This window comes from Cnephaeus nilssonii (assembly GCF_951640355.1).
Source record: "Cnephaeus nilssonii genome assembly, chromosome: 7".
Classification (NCBI taxonomy): Eukaryota; Metazoa; Chordata; class Mammalia; order Chiroptera; family Vespertilionidae; genus Cnephaeus; species Cnephaeus nilssonii.
The window spans coordinates 90050446-90066471 of record NC_137078.1 but is presented as its reverse complement, the minus strand read 5'-3'; the positions used below and the strand labels follow the sequence as shown (position 1 = coordinate 90066471).

The 16026-nt window shown below is 55.8% G+C and overlaps 2 protein-coding genes across 3 annotated transcripts; both read left to right on the top strand.

Annotated features, from left to right (window-relative positions):
• Nucleotides 1-380: 380 nt before the first annotated feature.
• On the top strand, nt 381-4714 carry C1QC (complement C1q C chain). 2 transcript variants are annotated; one of them, XM_079776718.1, is made up of 3 exons: nt 381-491; nt 745-929; nt 3908-4713. In XM_079776718.1, exons 2-3 carry the CDS (start codon nt 746-748, stop codon nt 4462-4464), a joined length of 741 nt encoding a protein of 246 aa, XP_079632844.1. In that variant the 5' UTR covers nt 381-491; nt 745; the 3' UTR covers nt 4465-4713. The 2 variants fall into 2 exon arrangements, with proteins under 2 accessions (XP_079632844.1, XP_079632845.1); XM_079776719.1 differs by having other exon boundaries at nt 399-511; nt 3908-4714.
• A 4689-nt stretch (nt 4715-9403) lies between these two features.
• On the top strand, nt 9404-15822 carry C1QB (complement C1q B chain). The gene is given in 4 exon segments (XM_079776717.1): nt 9404-9522; nt 13796-13800; nt 13803-13994; nt 15116-15822. Coding segments are annotated over 4 exon segments (879 nt in total). The 5' UTR covers nt 9404-9415; the 3' UTR covers nt 15691-15822.
• The last annotated feature ends 204 nt before the right edge of the window (nt 15823-16026 follow it).

Here is a 16026-nt window from a genome sequence, read left to right as displayed (position 1 = left end):
CGGCTTGCCCCTCCCTGAGCCTCGGTTTCCCCGTGCGTAAGGGGGTTATAACTTCCTCCGGAGACGCTGAGAGACAGCTGAGCCTCAGACACAGTAAACGCCGCAAACGGGGGTGGCCAGTCCAGGGGCTGTCCACGCGGCGGGGGAAGTCTGCCCAGGAGGCCTGTGTTTACAGACACAGACACGCACACACCCTTCCCGGATCCGGCGGGGGCACATTTCCTTATTTCAGACACTTATGACCGGGGTGGAGGGCACAGGGTGTCACTGCGGTCAGCCTGGCTCAGCACCCGAAAGAAAGTACCGAGTCAGGGGAAACATGGGAAAGGGGATGTGGGCCTGGGGGGAGGGGGGAGGGGGGAGGAGGGGCCGCCCAGCCCGCTCCAGGCCCTCCTCGCGCTGTCCACTCCGACACCGAGTCCTCCTGCCCGGGAGAGGGGAAGCCGATCGGAGGGCCTCTCAGGGACCAGACCAGAAGCCGCCTACCCCAGGTGAGCAGGACCCTGTCCAGGTGAGGGCCGCGGGTAGCTTTTCCCCCACCACCTTCCTGAGACACGGCCCCAGGGACAGCCTGATTTGTGCGGAAGGAGGGTCCCCATCCTCTCTAAGCTCCAAGAAGGGACCCCGGGACGGGAGGGAGGTTCCTGAGGGCGGAGAGGGATGAGCCCTGGAGTGAGAGGGTGAGGAGGGGGCGCGAGGGGCTGGTGGGCCGGCCGAGCTTTCGCCATCCAGCTCCTTCCCCAGGATGGACAGGGGCGCCAGCATCCTGAGGCCCCGCCTTGGACTAAACCTGCTGCTGCTCCTTCTGGCACTGCCACTTGGGGGCCTGGCCGCCACCGAATGCTACGGGATCCCCGGAATGCCAGGCATGCCCGGGGCCCCAGGGAAGGATGGGCATGACGGACTGCAAGGGCCCAAGGGTGAACCAGGTGAGTCGGCTGGCCTGGCGGGGAGGGGTCGCCTAGGGCCTAGGGTCAGGGGGCGGAGTGGGGAAAGGACAGCAACTTGATGGCAAGGAGTGTGGTCCCTCCTGCTGCACCTGCTCCCCGGGCAGAGCCCAGCGCTCACAGCAGGTATAGCCCCTCTGTCCTCAGGGCCCAGGCCTCAGACCCCCCAGAGTCCGGACAGGATCTATGTGAAACTTTGGCAAATTCTAAAATGCTAGGCTACTGTTTTGTTACCACCCCTCCACTTCTTGCCCTGCAACATGGGCCCCTGGGGAAGGGGGGACCCACACAGTGAATGAAGACAATGCACAGATGAACCGAGTTCAAATCCCAGCCCCACCACTTCCTACTGTGTGAACTTGTGCAAGCTACTTACTTAACAGCCAGAGCCTCTGTTTCCTCATCTGTAAAATGGGGAGATGGCATTGCCTACTGCACAGGGATGCTATGATGATTACATTTAAATATAAAATAGCACCAAGCACATGGTAAGCATTGGGTAAGTGTAGGCTATGGTGGGTGCTGCTGTTGTTATTGTTTTCATCAGAAATCTGTGCTCCCCAGGATCTGGGTAGTTGGAGGGGTGGGGGGAGAGGAGTCAGGGCCACAGTCATAGGACCTCCTGTCGGAGATTCCACGGCAAGCTCCAGCGTGAGCGAAGGGGGCTGAGGACCCGCGGGGGGCTGGCATTGGGCGAGCCTGGAGTCTTTGGTGCCTCGTTTGAAAGTAGGTGCATATCTGGGAAGTGGAGCGTGTCTGGAGGTGGCACGTGTGAGGCTGGGGTGGGGGTGGGCAGAGGTGACTGGGAGGCAGAGGTTGGGGGGATGGGGACAGTGGAGAGGAATGTCCTTAGAATTTCCTCACTGTCAGCTTCCCTCCTGGCAATGGAGCGGAATTTTACCAGCATTCCAGAAGGAAGTCTGCAATTCGGGGTGAGCTGAGTGAGGATCCCAGGTGTGCCATTTTGGGGGAGCCTGTATCTCCGGCCACCTTACTGCCCAGGGTGCCTGAGGGCTACCGATTTTTGACCTCCTACTTGTGCCAGGCCCGGTTCCAAATGGAGCAGACAAAATTGTTAACTCCTTTGGAAATGAGGAAACTGAGGCCAAAACCCTTTGAAGGAGTGATGTACTCCCATTTTATGAATGTCAAAGCTGAGGTTCAGAGAGATTGGGTAACCTGCCTGAAGTCACACAGTAGAATCCTGTCCAGCTCCACAGGGCATTCCCTTCACTGCGACCCTCCCCCGCCTCTCGGGCCCCCTGCCCCCTGCGGAGTCCTGCCCCTCCCAATCAAAAGATGAGACACAGCCCTGCTCAGTCGTGGCAGAAACCTGACATTTACTGAGCATTTGCTGTGAGGCGCCTGCATCCTCCCATCCCACTCTCCCAGTAGCTCAGTGGGATCCGTCCCATTATGCCCTTATCTCAACTGGTTAAAAGAGGCTCAGGGAGGGGAGGTCAGCTGCCCAGGGTCACACAGCCTGAAGCCTAGGTCTGCTGGGTCCTGAGCCCCCACTCCTAACCCTGGGCCCTAAAAGGCTCACAAGTCATAGAGGATCTGTCACAAATGGGTTTGCACAGACACCACTCTTAGGAGGAAGTCAGAGGAGGAAGCAGCCATGGGGGCAGACAAGGGTGGTCAGGGAGGGCTTCCTGGAAGAAGAGACTGGCATCAGGCCCTAAAAGATGAGCATGGTTTGGACAAGGGGAGAAGAATCTCACAGAGGCGCAGATAATCAGGGCGGTAACAAGCAAGAATCAGACATTCTGACTGCAACTCAGCCAGACTTGACTTTGAGTCTAAACTCCGCCTCATACCAGCTACATGGCCTTGGTGGAGCCTCTGGCCTCCATGTCCTCATCTTCAACATGAGGGGAGGTGAACCAGGGGCTGAAGTGGGCAGAGTAGGGCTGGGGGAGCTGGAGAGAGCAGCCCCCTTAAAGGGGCAGATTCCCTTTGGCTCCATCCAGTGGTTCCCATGTGCTAAGCTGGCTTGAGGAATAGATACAGGTTTTGTAGGGCTCTGTAACTTATAAAATGGCGAAGTCCTCTTTAAGAAAAATAATACAAAATTAGGGATGCATTTGATTGCAGGGAGAGGTGCTACACATGCTGCAGAATTGTATTAGAAACACACACACACACGCACACGCACACACGCACACACACACGCATAGCGCATGGGAAAGTGGAGCCATGTGGATCACACAAAGGTCGATTTCCCGGTTTGATGTTGTGCTTTAGCTATGCAGGATGTGCCACTGGGGAAAGCTAGGTGAAGGGCATATGGGACCTTCTTGTCTTTTTTTTTTTTTTTTACAACTTCCTTTGAATCTATAATTATTTCAACATAAAATGTTGAAAAAGTTATAAATATAAAACGAGGCAAAGGGCCTTGAAGGGGCCAATGCCAGTCAATGGGGCCTGAAACAAGTTTCATGAGCTTTCCAGGAAACCTGCCCGTGACCAAGCTTCTTATTTTTGTCAAGAAAATAAGGACCTACACTTCTGGACGAGGCCTGAATTTGTTCACGTTGGGTTCTAAATAAAAAGTTTTAAAAAAAACGTCATGCAGGCCAAACAGAAGGTCTCTGAGGCCACGTGCTGTCTGTGGGCTGACAGTCGTGGCCTCTGACACTCTGAGATCTTGCCCTGGGCACCTCCTGAGCTGGCGAGTCCTACCTGCTCCAGCACAAATGTGGAAACTGAGGCCAAGAGACAGGTGCCTTAACCGAGTTCACAGGGCAGGTCTGTGGGAGGGGGGCAGGGTTTGACACAGGGTCTCCCTCCCCTCTGGCCACCCCCCTTACTCCCTGCACACTGCTCCCTGGTGGACAGCACATCTGGGGGAAGGAGGTTTCAGAGACCAAACCCCGGGAGTGTGTCCCCGGAGGACAGCCCCAGGGTCCCTTTGCCCCGTCCCCTGCCCCATCACTTCCCACCTGCTCTCTCCCCAGGAATCCCAGCTATTCCTGGGACACGAGGACCCAAGGGTCAGAAGGGAGAACCCGGCACACCTGGCTTTCCTGGGAAAAATGGCCCCATGGGAGCCTCTGGGCAGCCGGGGACTCCCGGCATCATGGGCCCCAACGGGGAGCCGGGAGAGGAGGGCAGATACAAGCAGAAGCACCAGTCGGTGTTCACCGTCACACGGCAGACAGCAGAGCCCCCGGCATCCAACAGCCTGGTCAAGTTCAACACGGTCATCACTAACCCACAGGGGGACTATAACACGAGCACAGGCAAGTTCACCTGCAAAGTCCCCGGCCTTTACTACTTCGTCCACCACACGTCCCAGACGGCCAACCTGTGCGTGCAGCTCTACCGCGACGATGTCCAGATGACCTCCTTCTGTGACCACATGTCCAACAGCAAGCAGGTCAGCTCGGGTGGCGTGCTGCTGCGGCTGCAGGAGGGCGCGCAGGTGTGGCTGCGGGTCAACGACTACAACGGCATGGTGGGCACCGCGGGCTCTGACAGTGTCTTCTCTGGCTTCCTGCTCTTCCCCGACTAGGGGCGCAGGCCGGCTCCAGCCCCAGGCTACCCCACCTCTCTCAGCTGCTCTGCTGTGTCCTTGCTCGGGTCATTCTCCCCACCTAATGGACTCCTCCTCCAGGAAGCCCACCCTGACTCCCACCCCAGGAGCTCTTTCCCTTCTCTGAGTTCCTGCAGGAGTCACTCCTTTGACACTTTACCAACACCTTCAGTGCTATCATTCTTTTTCCCAAGTCTTGGAAGTCTGAGAGATATACAAATAAATGATTAAATCAATAAATACGCGTGGCTCTGATTTCTCATGGCCACCTTGAAGAAGCAGGTCTCCTCATCTTCAGCACTGCACCAGCTATAGCTGTCTGTGGGCTCTAGACTCACCCAGGGCATTGAGTTGGGGCTCAGTAAAGGTTGGTGCCAATGTTTGGCCATTTGGGAGAGAGATGCTCAAGTGTGGTTGAAGGCTACAAGAGGTCACCAAGGGGCCGTCTGCTGGCACTTGTTTGGGTGAGCGGCACCAGTACACAGGTAAACAGGAGGAGTGTGTCTGAATTCCCAGACTTATGTGACCTAAGTTGAATCACAGGAGGGGGTTGGGCGCAGTTAAGCCCAGCATAGACAAAGAGCAGGTGTGTAATGAATTGGTGCTGAGTTAGTGAGTGAATTGGGGTGGATGAATGAATGAATGAATAAGTGGGTAAATGAAAGAGAAAGAGAGTAAATAAATGAGTGAATAAAAACATCGTAATAGCTAACATTATTTTTTTAAAATATGTTTTTATTGATTTTTAGAGAGAGAGAGGAAGGGAGAAGGATAGAAAGAGAGAGAAACATCGATGAGAGAGAAACATCATGATTGGCTGGCTCCTGCACGCCCCCTACTGGGGATCAAGCCCGCAACCTGGGCATGTGCCCTGACCGGAATCCAACCACTGACCTCTTGGCTCATGGGTCCACACTCAACCGCTGAGCCACACCAGCCGGGCAATAGCTAGCATTATTGAGCACTTACTATGCACCAGGCATTATGCTAACCAATCTATTAAATTAGTTGTAGTCATAACCAAGTTCTAGGTCAGCACGAATGGGTCAGAGAACGAGAACCTGTCTTCCGATGTCTGACGGACTCTAGGAGCCCTGACCGCTGCCTGCGAGCTGTCAGGACTTCACTGCGATGTTCCTGGCGGCCGGGCTCAGCCCCCCATCCTTGCTGGAGGACCCAGGGGCCGCCAGCGGCGTTGCTTTCACTGACCATGAGAAGGGGTTGACCAGTGAGATCCACTCAGATCTGCGACAACCTGCCCGGCCAGGCTGGGCTCTCCGCTTGGTTCCACAGAGCCCCACAGAGCTCATGGAGGCACTGCCCAGCTGGGCTGGGCTGGGCTGTACCAGGAGCGGCTTGAGCCCAGCTCCACCACCACCTCCATCCACATTCCCACTCTTGTTCCTGAAAGGGGCTGTTTCCTACCTCCATCCTATTCCCGCAGTATTCCTTCATCCTGTGGAGCCCCCACCCACCCCACTCACACAAATCCTCCGTCACCTAGATGCTACACACTCAACTGTCAACAGTCAACACAATGACCACCTCCTCCATGAAGACTTCTTTGATGCTCCCCTTTGTGTCCCCACAGGGCCCTCCACACACTTGGACCACAAACTTGGGACCCTTTAAAGTCCAAGTTCCCAAACCTGGAAATGCAATAAAATTACCTGCAGACTTATTTACAGGAAAAACAAAAACAAAAAACCACACCCAAAAACAACAACAGATTTCAGGACCCAAGGCTTTTTTTATAAAGGTTCAGGGACGACAGAGCTGTGGGTGAGTGGGCATTTGCCAGGTGAGGCCAATACACGCAGTCCACCAACCGGCTTTTGTGCGCTTATTCACTTAAAGATCTGCCTCCCAACTGAACGGGAAGCATCCTTGAGGCAGGGCTGCTTGGTCACACGCCTGCACATAGTAGGGGCAGGAAAACTGTGTGAGACAGGAAGGAGGGACAGGAAAGACACACACACAGAGCGGGAACAGAGACCAGGGCCGAGAGCCCAGCCTGGCTCACCGAGTCAGGGTGCCTCCGGCAGGGACACAGCCAGGTCACAGGGTCACAGGGCCGCTCCGGCCACAGCTCCCTCCATCAGCACTTAGAAGTCCACTGGCGATGCCCCCCGTGATACATCTTTCCTCTCATTTCTCTCTTGTTTAAAAAAATCAATGTGCCATTTGTGTAGGCCACGGTGTCAGACCAGAAACCCGGACTTTGGAAACGACCATTTCGTGCCATTTCAATTTCCATAATTGTCTCCCTGCTGCTCTTTTTGTCAGAAGTGACGGGCCTTTGAAAGTGCCAGCTTGTCTGCTGGGCTGAGAGGGACCAGGGGAGGGTCTTTACGGGACGCAGGAAAGGAGGGTATGGGGGTGGGACAGGATCCAGAAGGAGACACCCCAAACTGTAAGGAGTCTCCCACACCAAGCCAGCAATTCCAGCGGCACAGAGACCAGCTGGTTCCCACTCCGGGGCCAAGGCCCAGAGACCCTCTTGCTCCTGATCCCTGGTCTAGGCCTCCCCCGAATCCAGGCATGGCTCCTCCGTCCCCGGGCTCCGAGAATTCTATCTTCTCGTATAAATCATGCTTTCCCCAGGTTCGCATTGTGCACACCAAGGGCTGGGCACTCGGCTGGGCCCCCGATATGCAGGGTCACCTCACTGCCCCCACATCCACCCCATGAGGTAGGTGCCCATGCCCCCAGCACACAGACGGGAAAACGGAGATCAGTAAACGTGCCCGAGGCCACATAACCAGAAAAGGGCAAAGCTGGGATTCAGACTCAGGAGAGGCTGACTCCAGAGCCGTGCCTTTACCTCCTCCCTGCTGCTGCTTCTTTTTTTTAAAAAATCCTCACCCAATTATTTTTTTTTAAATATATTTTTATTGGTTTCAGAGAGGAAAGGAGAGGGAGAGAGAGATAGAAACATCAATGATGAGAGAGAATCATGGATGGGCTGCCTCCTGCATGCCCCCTCCTGGGGATCGAGCCCACAACCCTGCATGTGCCCTCGACTGGAATCAAACCCGGGACCCTTCAGTCTGCAGGCTGACGCTCTATCCACTGAGCAACACCAGCTGGGGCATCACCCAGTGATTTTTTTTTTTCCCACTGCTTCCTGAACCAGCCCAGGCCGGGGCCAGTGATCAAACCTGCTATTGAGATACATGCCCTTGACTGGGAATCGATCCCACGACCCTTCGGGTTTAAGTTCATCTTCTCCCATTGCCATCAGCCACCAAGTGGCCTCAGGAACCCTCAGACGGACCCCTGGACCTGCAACCTGCGAACCCCCTCTCCCTGCCCAGAATCCACCAAGGCCTGGGTCTCCTCCACACCCAGGCCTGGGCCCCTTTGGGTCTATAGTTGGCTGAGCCCTGAGACCCTTTGGTTTTATCAAGCTGCTCTTTCCCTGACACCCACCGCCGTAACCATTGCCATCGAGCAGCATCCACAAGCCCAACACCTTTCTATCTCCAAGCACAGGTGTCAGCAAGGGCCCCCTGACCTGCACCAGCTGCTGTGCCTGCTGGGCAACCGTCCCTGAGCGGCGTCCCATGGCCTGAGACGCAGCCTCAGAAAGGGCCGCTGGCTGGTGTCAGGTGCCCCGCTTGGAGTCCCGCACCTACCACGTACACAAGGTCTGGGCTCCGCAGTCACACAGGAGCAAGAACCCTGTGCCGTGTCCTTGGAGGTTCATACCCGTCTCCCCAGTGGAAGAGGTGCGCCCTGGGGGCAGGGACCAGGCTGGGCTGCTTGCGGCTCTGTCTCCCAGTGCAGGGCACCTGCCGGCTCACGACCAGTGTCTCCCACCCAGGCCTCAGTGTCCCCATAGTTAGGACGAGGGGATGGGCTGGGTGACCTCCAAGACCCTCTCCAGCTGGAACGTGGTGTGATTCCCGGATCAACAAGCAACAGGCCTGCCCTGGCCGGTTTGGCTCAGTGGATAGAACGTCAGCCTACGGACTGAAGGGTCCCAGGTTCCATTCCAGTCAAGGGCGCATGCCCGGGTTGCAGGCTCGATCCCCAGTAGGGGGCGTGCAGGAGGCAGCCGATCAATGATCCTCTCTCATCATTGATGTTTCTATCTCTCTCTCCCTCTCCCTTCCTCTCTAAAATCAATAAAATATATTTTTTTAAAAAAAAAACAAAAACAAGCAACAGGCCCCTGCCTGTGCCTATAATTGCCCTCAGCTTCACGCCCCGCTGGAAGCAGAGGGAGGGGTATCAATAAATAATGACCACATTTAAAATTCATTTTTCATGATTAGATTATTTTCTGAAAACAGGGAAAGAGCTGGGGTGCAGAATGGGAAGAAAGCAGAAGAGAGGATCCCAGAAAGGAGACGCCTGGGACGTGGTGTGATACTAACAATTCACAGGCGGTCTGCACTTGACAGCTCACCCTCCCTTTCTCCCCCGGTGTCCCATCTGAGCCCCGCCCCCCACCCTGTGCAGTCCCTGGAGCAGGTGCAATTATGGTCCCATCATGTAACAGGAAATGGGACTCCCTTGGGCTCCCCTGGCTGAGAGCGTTTAGCTGCTAAGTGGCAGAGCCAGGTTAGGAATCAAGGTTTCTGCCTCCAACCCCAGCACCCAGGCACCAGGCCGGCCATGTTTGCACTTCATTGAGGAACATCCCTGTTCCCGTAGAAGACCCTGAGGTCAGGGGCCCTGGCCCCGAGCCACCCGCTGTGGACATTCCCCAGAACAGCCCGTTCTCCCCACAGCTGCTGAGCAGGCGAAACCGAACTGACCACTGTCCTCCCGTTTACAGGAAGGCCCTGCCGATTGCAGAAACAGGACCTGAAACTGCCTGAAGGCAGCAGGACCTGGTGAGAGTGGGGTGACAGGAGGGGGGCCGGGCTGCTGGGCCCGGGGGAGGGGGCCACCAGGGGAAAGCCCTGCCCTTCTCTGGGGAATGGAACTTCCGCTTTGGACTGAGAGCATCAGGCTCCCGGCTCCTGGTCCCACTGCTGCCCAGCCAAACGGCATCGCAAGCGGCCTCACAGGACGCCAGGTTCCCAGGTGAGGATGGGGCGTGGTGCCTGGGGGACTGGCCGGCTGGACCAATGGGGTGGCGGGTGGTGATTCTCCAAGTGCAGACCTTGCATCCTCTGCCTGGGACCCCCCCTGGCATGCTTAACGCTGCGGATTCCTGCCTGGGCCCAGACCTCGGGGATGAATCTCTCTGGAGGTGAGCTTGGAGACCTGAGCTGCCTAGGGCCCAGGTGATGGGGAGGCGGCCTCAAATGGGAGCCTCCAGCATAAGGTGAGTCCTGCTTCTGCCTCTGAAGCGCTGGTGATCTGGGGCAAGTCGTGTACCTCTCAGCTGAGACCCTCTCTGGGACTATCAGAACCTCTCAGGGGTCTTATGTGCCCTAACGGAGGTCAAGGTCAGCCAGTGTTTAGCATACTACCTGGGTCAAGAGGTCAGAGGCAGACGGATGTCAGGACCCAGGTCCCCCTCCACCCAGCCCAGCATCCCCAACACCTGCCTCCTCTTATTTCCATGCTCAGCATGATCTTCTAAAGAAATCATGGCACTCACCGGTGAGCGGTGGTTAGTTGTGAGTTAGCACTGAGTGAGCTCGGCGTTTGTAAAGGAGGGGGTGGGATCAGGCCCCACACCAGGGGCCTTCTTATTTTATAGGTTCCATCTCATGAAATCCTCTGGCAGCCCTGTCAGGTAGAAATGAACTTTGCCAAAGAGGTTCGGGCTCTTGTGTGAGGTCATGCAGGGAGGTAGCAGCAGAAGGGGGAAGGGTTCAAGGTCAAGTTGGCCTGACTCCAAGTCAGGGATCAAGGTGCTGTTGGGGCTGGAAGGAGATGGAAGGGTCAGCGATGCAGGAAAAAAAAACAAGAGTAAGGGGCAAGGCGGATGGCGGTGATGACCGGTGAAGGCAGGAGGTGGTCAGACCAGATGAGTTTTACGTCTACATCCAGGTCTGAGACTTAAATGAGCCAGAACTCTGATCTCCCCACTCCCCCAACCCACCTCCCACTTCCCCAAGAAACCTGAGTCTCATCAAAGGTCAGGACCTGCTCCCCCACCCCCAACCCCCTCTCTCTGAGCCCAACCCCTCAAAGGGACCGATCCTCTTCTACTTTTCCAGCCATCTCCCCTCATGTCCCCAAACTGGGGGACTCTTAGATGATGGTGATCGTTTTAAAAATAGCTAATATGCAGTGAGCATTTCCAACATGCCAGACTCTGCCGTGAGCCCTAACTCACCTGCCCTCCCACCAACCCTGTGAGCTAGAGGTTAGCATTAGCCCCATTTGTAGGAGAAACTGGCCAGAGAGAAGGGCCTGCCTGCGGCCCTGAGCTAAGACCTGGTGGAGGCCTGATGTGGACCTGGGATGTTTGCCGCCTCGCAGCAACAGTAACAGCAATAATAAGAGCGTCCTTCAGGGGGCACCAGTCGGGCCCAGCACGGCTCTCCGTGCAGCCCGTGCATTAGCTCCTCCTGCCGGCCGTCAGGCTCCAAAGCCCAGGCTTTCACCACCAGGTACCGCAGCCTCTTGATGTAACACCTGTGAGTGTTAAGGTCCAATGGGCGCAGGTTTAAATCCCAACCACGGGGGGGGGGGGGGGGGGGGGGGAGGGGGGGGGCACTGTAACCTTGATCGAGGTTCTCGCTCTCTCCGCGCTCAGTTTCCTCATCTGTAAAATGAGGAATCAGGGATGCTTTCTCAAGAGGCCGTTGTAAGAACCAAATTCAATGCAATAACGGCACATAAAGGTCTGGCACACAGCCTGGTGCCTGCTAAGTGCCTAACGCATGGATTGTTCAAGTTGTCAAACTACCATTTTGTTAAACCTCCAGCAAGAGAGGGAACTGATGCTCATTCAAAAATTAAAAATAAGCAGATGCCCTGAATCGCCCTCTGTTCTGAGCAGGGCAGAGCCCACGCCGGTCCCTGGGTCCCGGTCACAGCCCCCGTGCAGCCTCCCGGCAGAGTCTGGCATAGGCAGGAGTTTGGGCAATGGATTGATTAGAACCAGACTAAGGGGGTGAGGCTAATTTTCTGATCCCAGCAAAGCCTCCACGTGCCAAATTCTGGGCTGGCCCAGCCAGCGTGAGGCAGAGATGGAAGGAGTTTGGCCGCAGCGCCGCCCTTAATCAACTCCCAGATAAGTGTGGGCAGGTTGCTGTCTAATGTTGGAGCCTCAGTTTCCTCATCTGCAGGATGGGAAAATGATCACAACCCACTTTCCCAGAGTGCTATGAGGATCGGACAACAGCAGCAACAAGTCTGAACAAGGCTTGTAAATTGCCCGTCAGTAATGAATGGGTAAATAAATTGTAATATGTCCATACAGTGGAGTATTATTCAGCCATAAAGGGATAGAGTACTGATATGTACTACAACATAGATGAGCCTTAAAAACATGATGCTGAGTGAAATTAGCCAGACACAAAAGGTCGAGTATTGTGTCATTCCGTTTACATGAACTATCCAGAGTTCCTGACTATCCAGGCTCCTGGCGGGCATATGGGAAGTTTCCTCCTTTTGGCTATTGTGAATAGTGTTGCAACGAACATTCACGTACAAGGTTTTGTTCGAATACCCTGTTTTTAATTCTTTTTTAGTTCTCCCTAGCAATGGAATTACTGGAATTACTGCCTGGAGTCTTACAGTAATTCTGTGTTGAGGAATTTTGAGGAACCGTTAGCCATAGTCAGAAAGCAGATTGGTGCTTGTCGGGGGCTGAGGGGGAAGTAGGCCTGGGAGTAGCTGCTTAATGAGTACAGAGTGTTTGGGGGCTGATGAGAATGTGTTGGAACTAGAGAGAGGTGGTGGTTGCACAACATTGTGAAGATGCTAAATGCCACCAAAATGTTCACTTTAAAAGTGATCAAATTTGTGTTAGTGAATGTCAGCTTAATTAACTGAAGCTAAGGGTTGGACGGGATGGAGCTTACGGCGGCTTCCATGCTGAGGACTCGTGCCATGAGGCACTGCTTCTAGTTCTCTGGGGTGGCGAGGGGCCAGCACCACCCTGTCACCAGGGCCCACAACCAGGAATAGCCACCAGAAGAGACGGGCTGGTATGCTGGCAGGGACACTGGCGTTAGTGCCGGGCAGGCCTGGGTTCGAGTCCTGGCTGCAGTCCTTCCTATGTGACCTCAAACAAGTGACTTGGCTACCCTGAGCTTCGGCCCGGTCCTCCCCTGTGAGAAGTAATAGCTGCTTCCTGGTCGGGCTGTGATGAGGATGGGAAGTGGCTCGCTGTGCAGGCAGCTCCGGCACCCTGAACGCAGAGGCTCCGATGAGTGAGAGCACTTAGACTAAAATCCAGCCACTGACATGGCTCAGGGGTTGAGCATCCACCTGTGAACCAGGTGCTCATGGTTCGATTCCTGGCCAGGGCACATTCCCGGTTTGCGGTCTCAATCCCCAGTGGGGGGTGTGCAGGAAGCAGCCGATCAATGATTCTCTCTCATCATTGATGTTTCTCTCTCCCTCTCCCTTCCTTTCTAAAATCAATAATATATATATATATATATATATAGTTGTTGTTGACGTTGGTGATCACGTGGTCAAAGCGGATCATCTGGTCCTTCCGCAGGGGTGTGTTGATCTTCCGTGAGGCGGAGAAGGCGACTTTCTGTGTAGCCTTGTAGTCTCCCGATTCACCCTCCCTTCCTTTCTAAAACCAATAATAAATATATATATGTATATATATTTAAAAAGAATAAAATCCACACACCACAGCCGCCAGGCCCTGGCCCCCGGTCACTCCGACCACCCCCTCTCTGCTGGCCGCTCTCCCCCTGCTGGTCCTCCCCCTTCCAGGCTCTATTCTGCCTCTGGCCTCTGCCTCCACCGTCCTTTCCCCGGAACATGCGGTCCTTTCTGACCCTTCAGGTCCCAGCCTAAACTTCACTTCTCAGAGACGCTTCCCCCCGCTTCCCCCGTCTACAACGTTTTCCTGGTGGGAGGCCTCCCCTCCCCAAACCTGCCCTTTCCCACCCAGCACAGTCCCTCTCCCTCCGGGCGGGCGCTGTCCCTGCTGTCAGAGCGCCCGTCGCCCGTCCCTAACTATTTCTGTTCACCTGCATGTTGACCTCCATGAAGGCAGGGGCCACATCCGTCCTGTGCACCACGGTGTCCCCAGCACCGCGAGCAGGACCCACTCAGAGAACACATGCACGACTGAACGAAGCAACGAGCCAGCCAACGAATTAATTAATTAATTAGTTAATAATTAATTAGTTAATTAATTAATTAATTAACGCGAGGCGTCAGCACAGTAGTTAGTAACCTACCCCATCTTCTTGTCCCCCCGCAGGAAGCGGCGAAGACTGTGGTGATGAAGACGCCGAGGGGCGGCCTCCTGGCGCTGCTGCTGCTGCTGCTGGGTCCTCTTGATGTCTCCCAGGCCCAGAGGGACTGCAGCGGATCCGGGGCCATCCCTGGCATCCCGGGCATTCCCGGGACACCGGGCTCTGACGGGAACCCGGGGACCCCAGGGACAAAGGGAGAGAAAGGTGCTGTCTACTTTGAGGACACACTGGGGTCACTGATCGAGGCCCCACCTCCTGGCCCGTCCGCCTTAGAGGTTCTAGAAGCACTTGATGCCCACCCGCTGGCTGAGCCCTCGCAATCACTTGCAAGGAGGGAATTCTGATCCCCATTTTACGAAGGGGCCCCGCAAACGTTGAGGCTGCGACCAGACCAGGGATCTCTGACCACTAGATCCAGGCCGAGAGGGCACCACCGCAGGCACACAGCCCTGGTTACCTCCAGGGGAAGTGGGGTCGCCTCCCTGAGTGCTGTTTCCTTCCCTGTAAAATGTGGACAAGGGCATTTCAGTGGGGTTGTCACAGGGTTCAAAGGAGACTTCCTGCCATAAAGACACCCCGCCCCCCTCCCCCGTGAAGTCTAGTTCATTCGTTCATTGACCCATAGCCAACCCCTCTCCCCAAATAGTCTCATTTATCCTCACAAGGCCACAGAATCTCAGCCTCCCCGTTTCACAGATGAGGAAGCTGAGATTCGAAGAATCGGACTCACTCGAGGCGACACAACTAATATGGCAGATGTGACGGGAGCAGCCCATCTGTCTGCCCCGAATCCACGTTCACAGCCACTCGGCACTGCCACTCTATAGGGAAAGAGGTTTTATCTTGTGTTGTGCCGAACCAAGGGCCGTGGCTGCTTGGCGTGGCGGAGTGGGAGGACTCTAAGGCCCATGCCCAAGTTCCGCAAGAAAGACCGCGTGATTGCTGAGGGGTGTCAGCCGTGGGGGAGGGAACACAGCGGGCTGACTGTGTGCCGCTAATTCATTACCAGCCTCCAGGCTTACGCTGGAACCAGGGTGCTGGGCGAGCGAGTGAGGAGGGCCGGCCTGTGCTCTCCTTAGGGAGCGTGCTGCCCCCCCCCCCCCATGTGTCAGTCCAAGCACATCACAGACTCGGAAAGCCGGGCTGGAAAGGGACTTGGAGGCGCTCTGCCCAACCCCCTCCTTTCACAGAGGGGAGGCTAAGGCCGGAGAGGAGCAGGGCGCGGTCCAAGGTCACTCGGCCAGGCTCCCTGCCTCTCCGTCCAGGGCTCCTGTCCCTGGTTCTCGGCGATCTCCGCCTCATTTCTCTTCTCTCTGCTTTTCCAGGGCTGCCAGGCCTCGCTGGAGACCACGGCGAGTTTGGAGAGAAGGGGGACCCGGGGACTCCCGGGAAGCCAGGAAAAGTCGGCCCCAAGGGCCCCGTGGGCCCCAAAGGCACCCCAGGGCCCCCTGGACCCCGTGGCCCCAAAGGCGAATCGGGAGACTACAAGGCTACACAGAAAGTCGCCTTCTCCGCCTTACGGAAGATCAACACACCCCTGCGGAAGGACCAGATGATCCGCTTTGACCACGTGATCATCAACGTGAACAACAACTATGAATCTCGCATCGGCAGGTTCACCTGCAAGGTGCCGGGCCTCTACTACTTCACCTACCACGCCAGTTCACGCGGGAACCTGTGCGTGAACCTCATGCGCGGCAGGGAGCGCATGGAGAAGGTGGTCACCTTCTGTGACTATGTCCAGAGCACCTTCCAGGTCACCACCGGGGGCATCGTCCTCAAGCTGGAGCAGGGGGAGAGCGTCTTCCTGCAGGCCACAGACAGGAACTCCCTGCTGGGCATCGAAGGTGCCAACAGCGTCTTCTCCGGGTTCCTGCTCTTCCCGAACCCAGAGGTGTGACCTGTGGGGCTGATTCATCCCCCACCCCACCCTCTCACCCACCAGCAATACTCACTGTACCCCCAGCACTACCCTCACACAGTCAGTCTCCATGGATGTTGCTGAGTGAATGAGTAAATAAACTCTTCATGACCAAGGGCCAGTGGTCTAATTCAATTCTGTGTCCCAGCACCTGGCACATAGTAGGTGCTGAGAAATGCTGCTTGAATGCTAGTTGAATGAATGAATGAATGAATGAACGAACGACCTCTGACAACAGAAACTCTTTCTAGTTGGAGGTGATTGGAGGGCCAGGCTCTGTGTTCAGCTCTGTGACAGCCACACCGTGGGAGATGG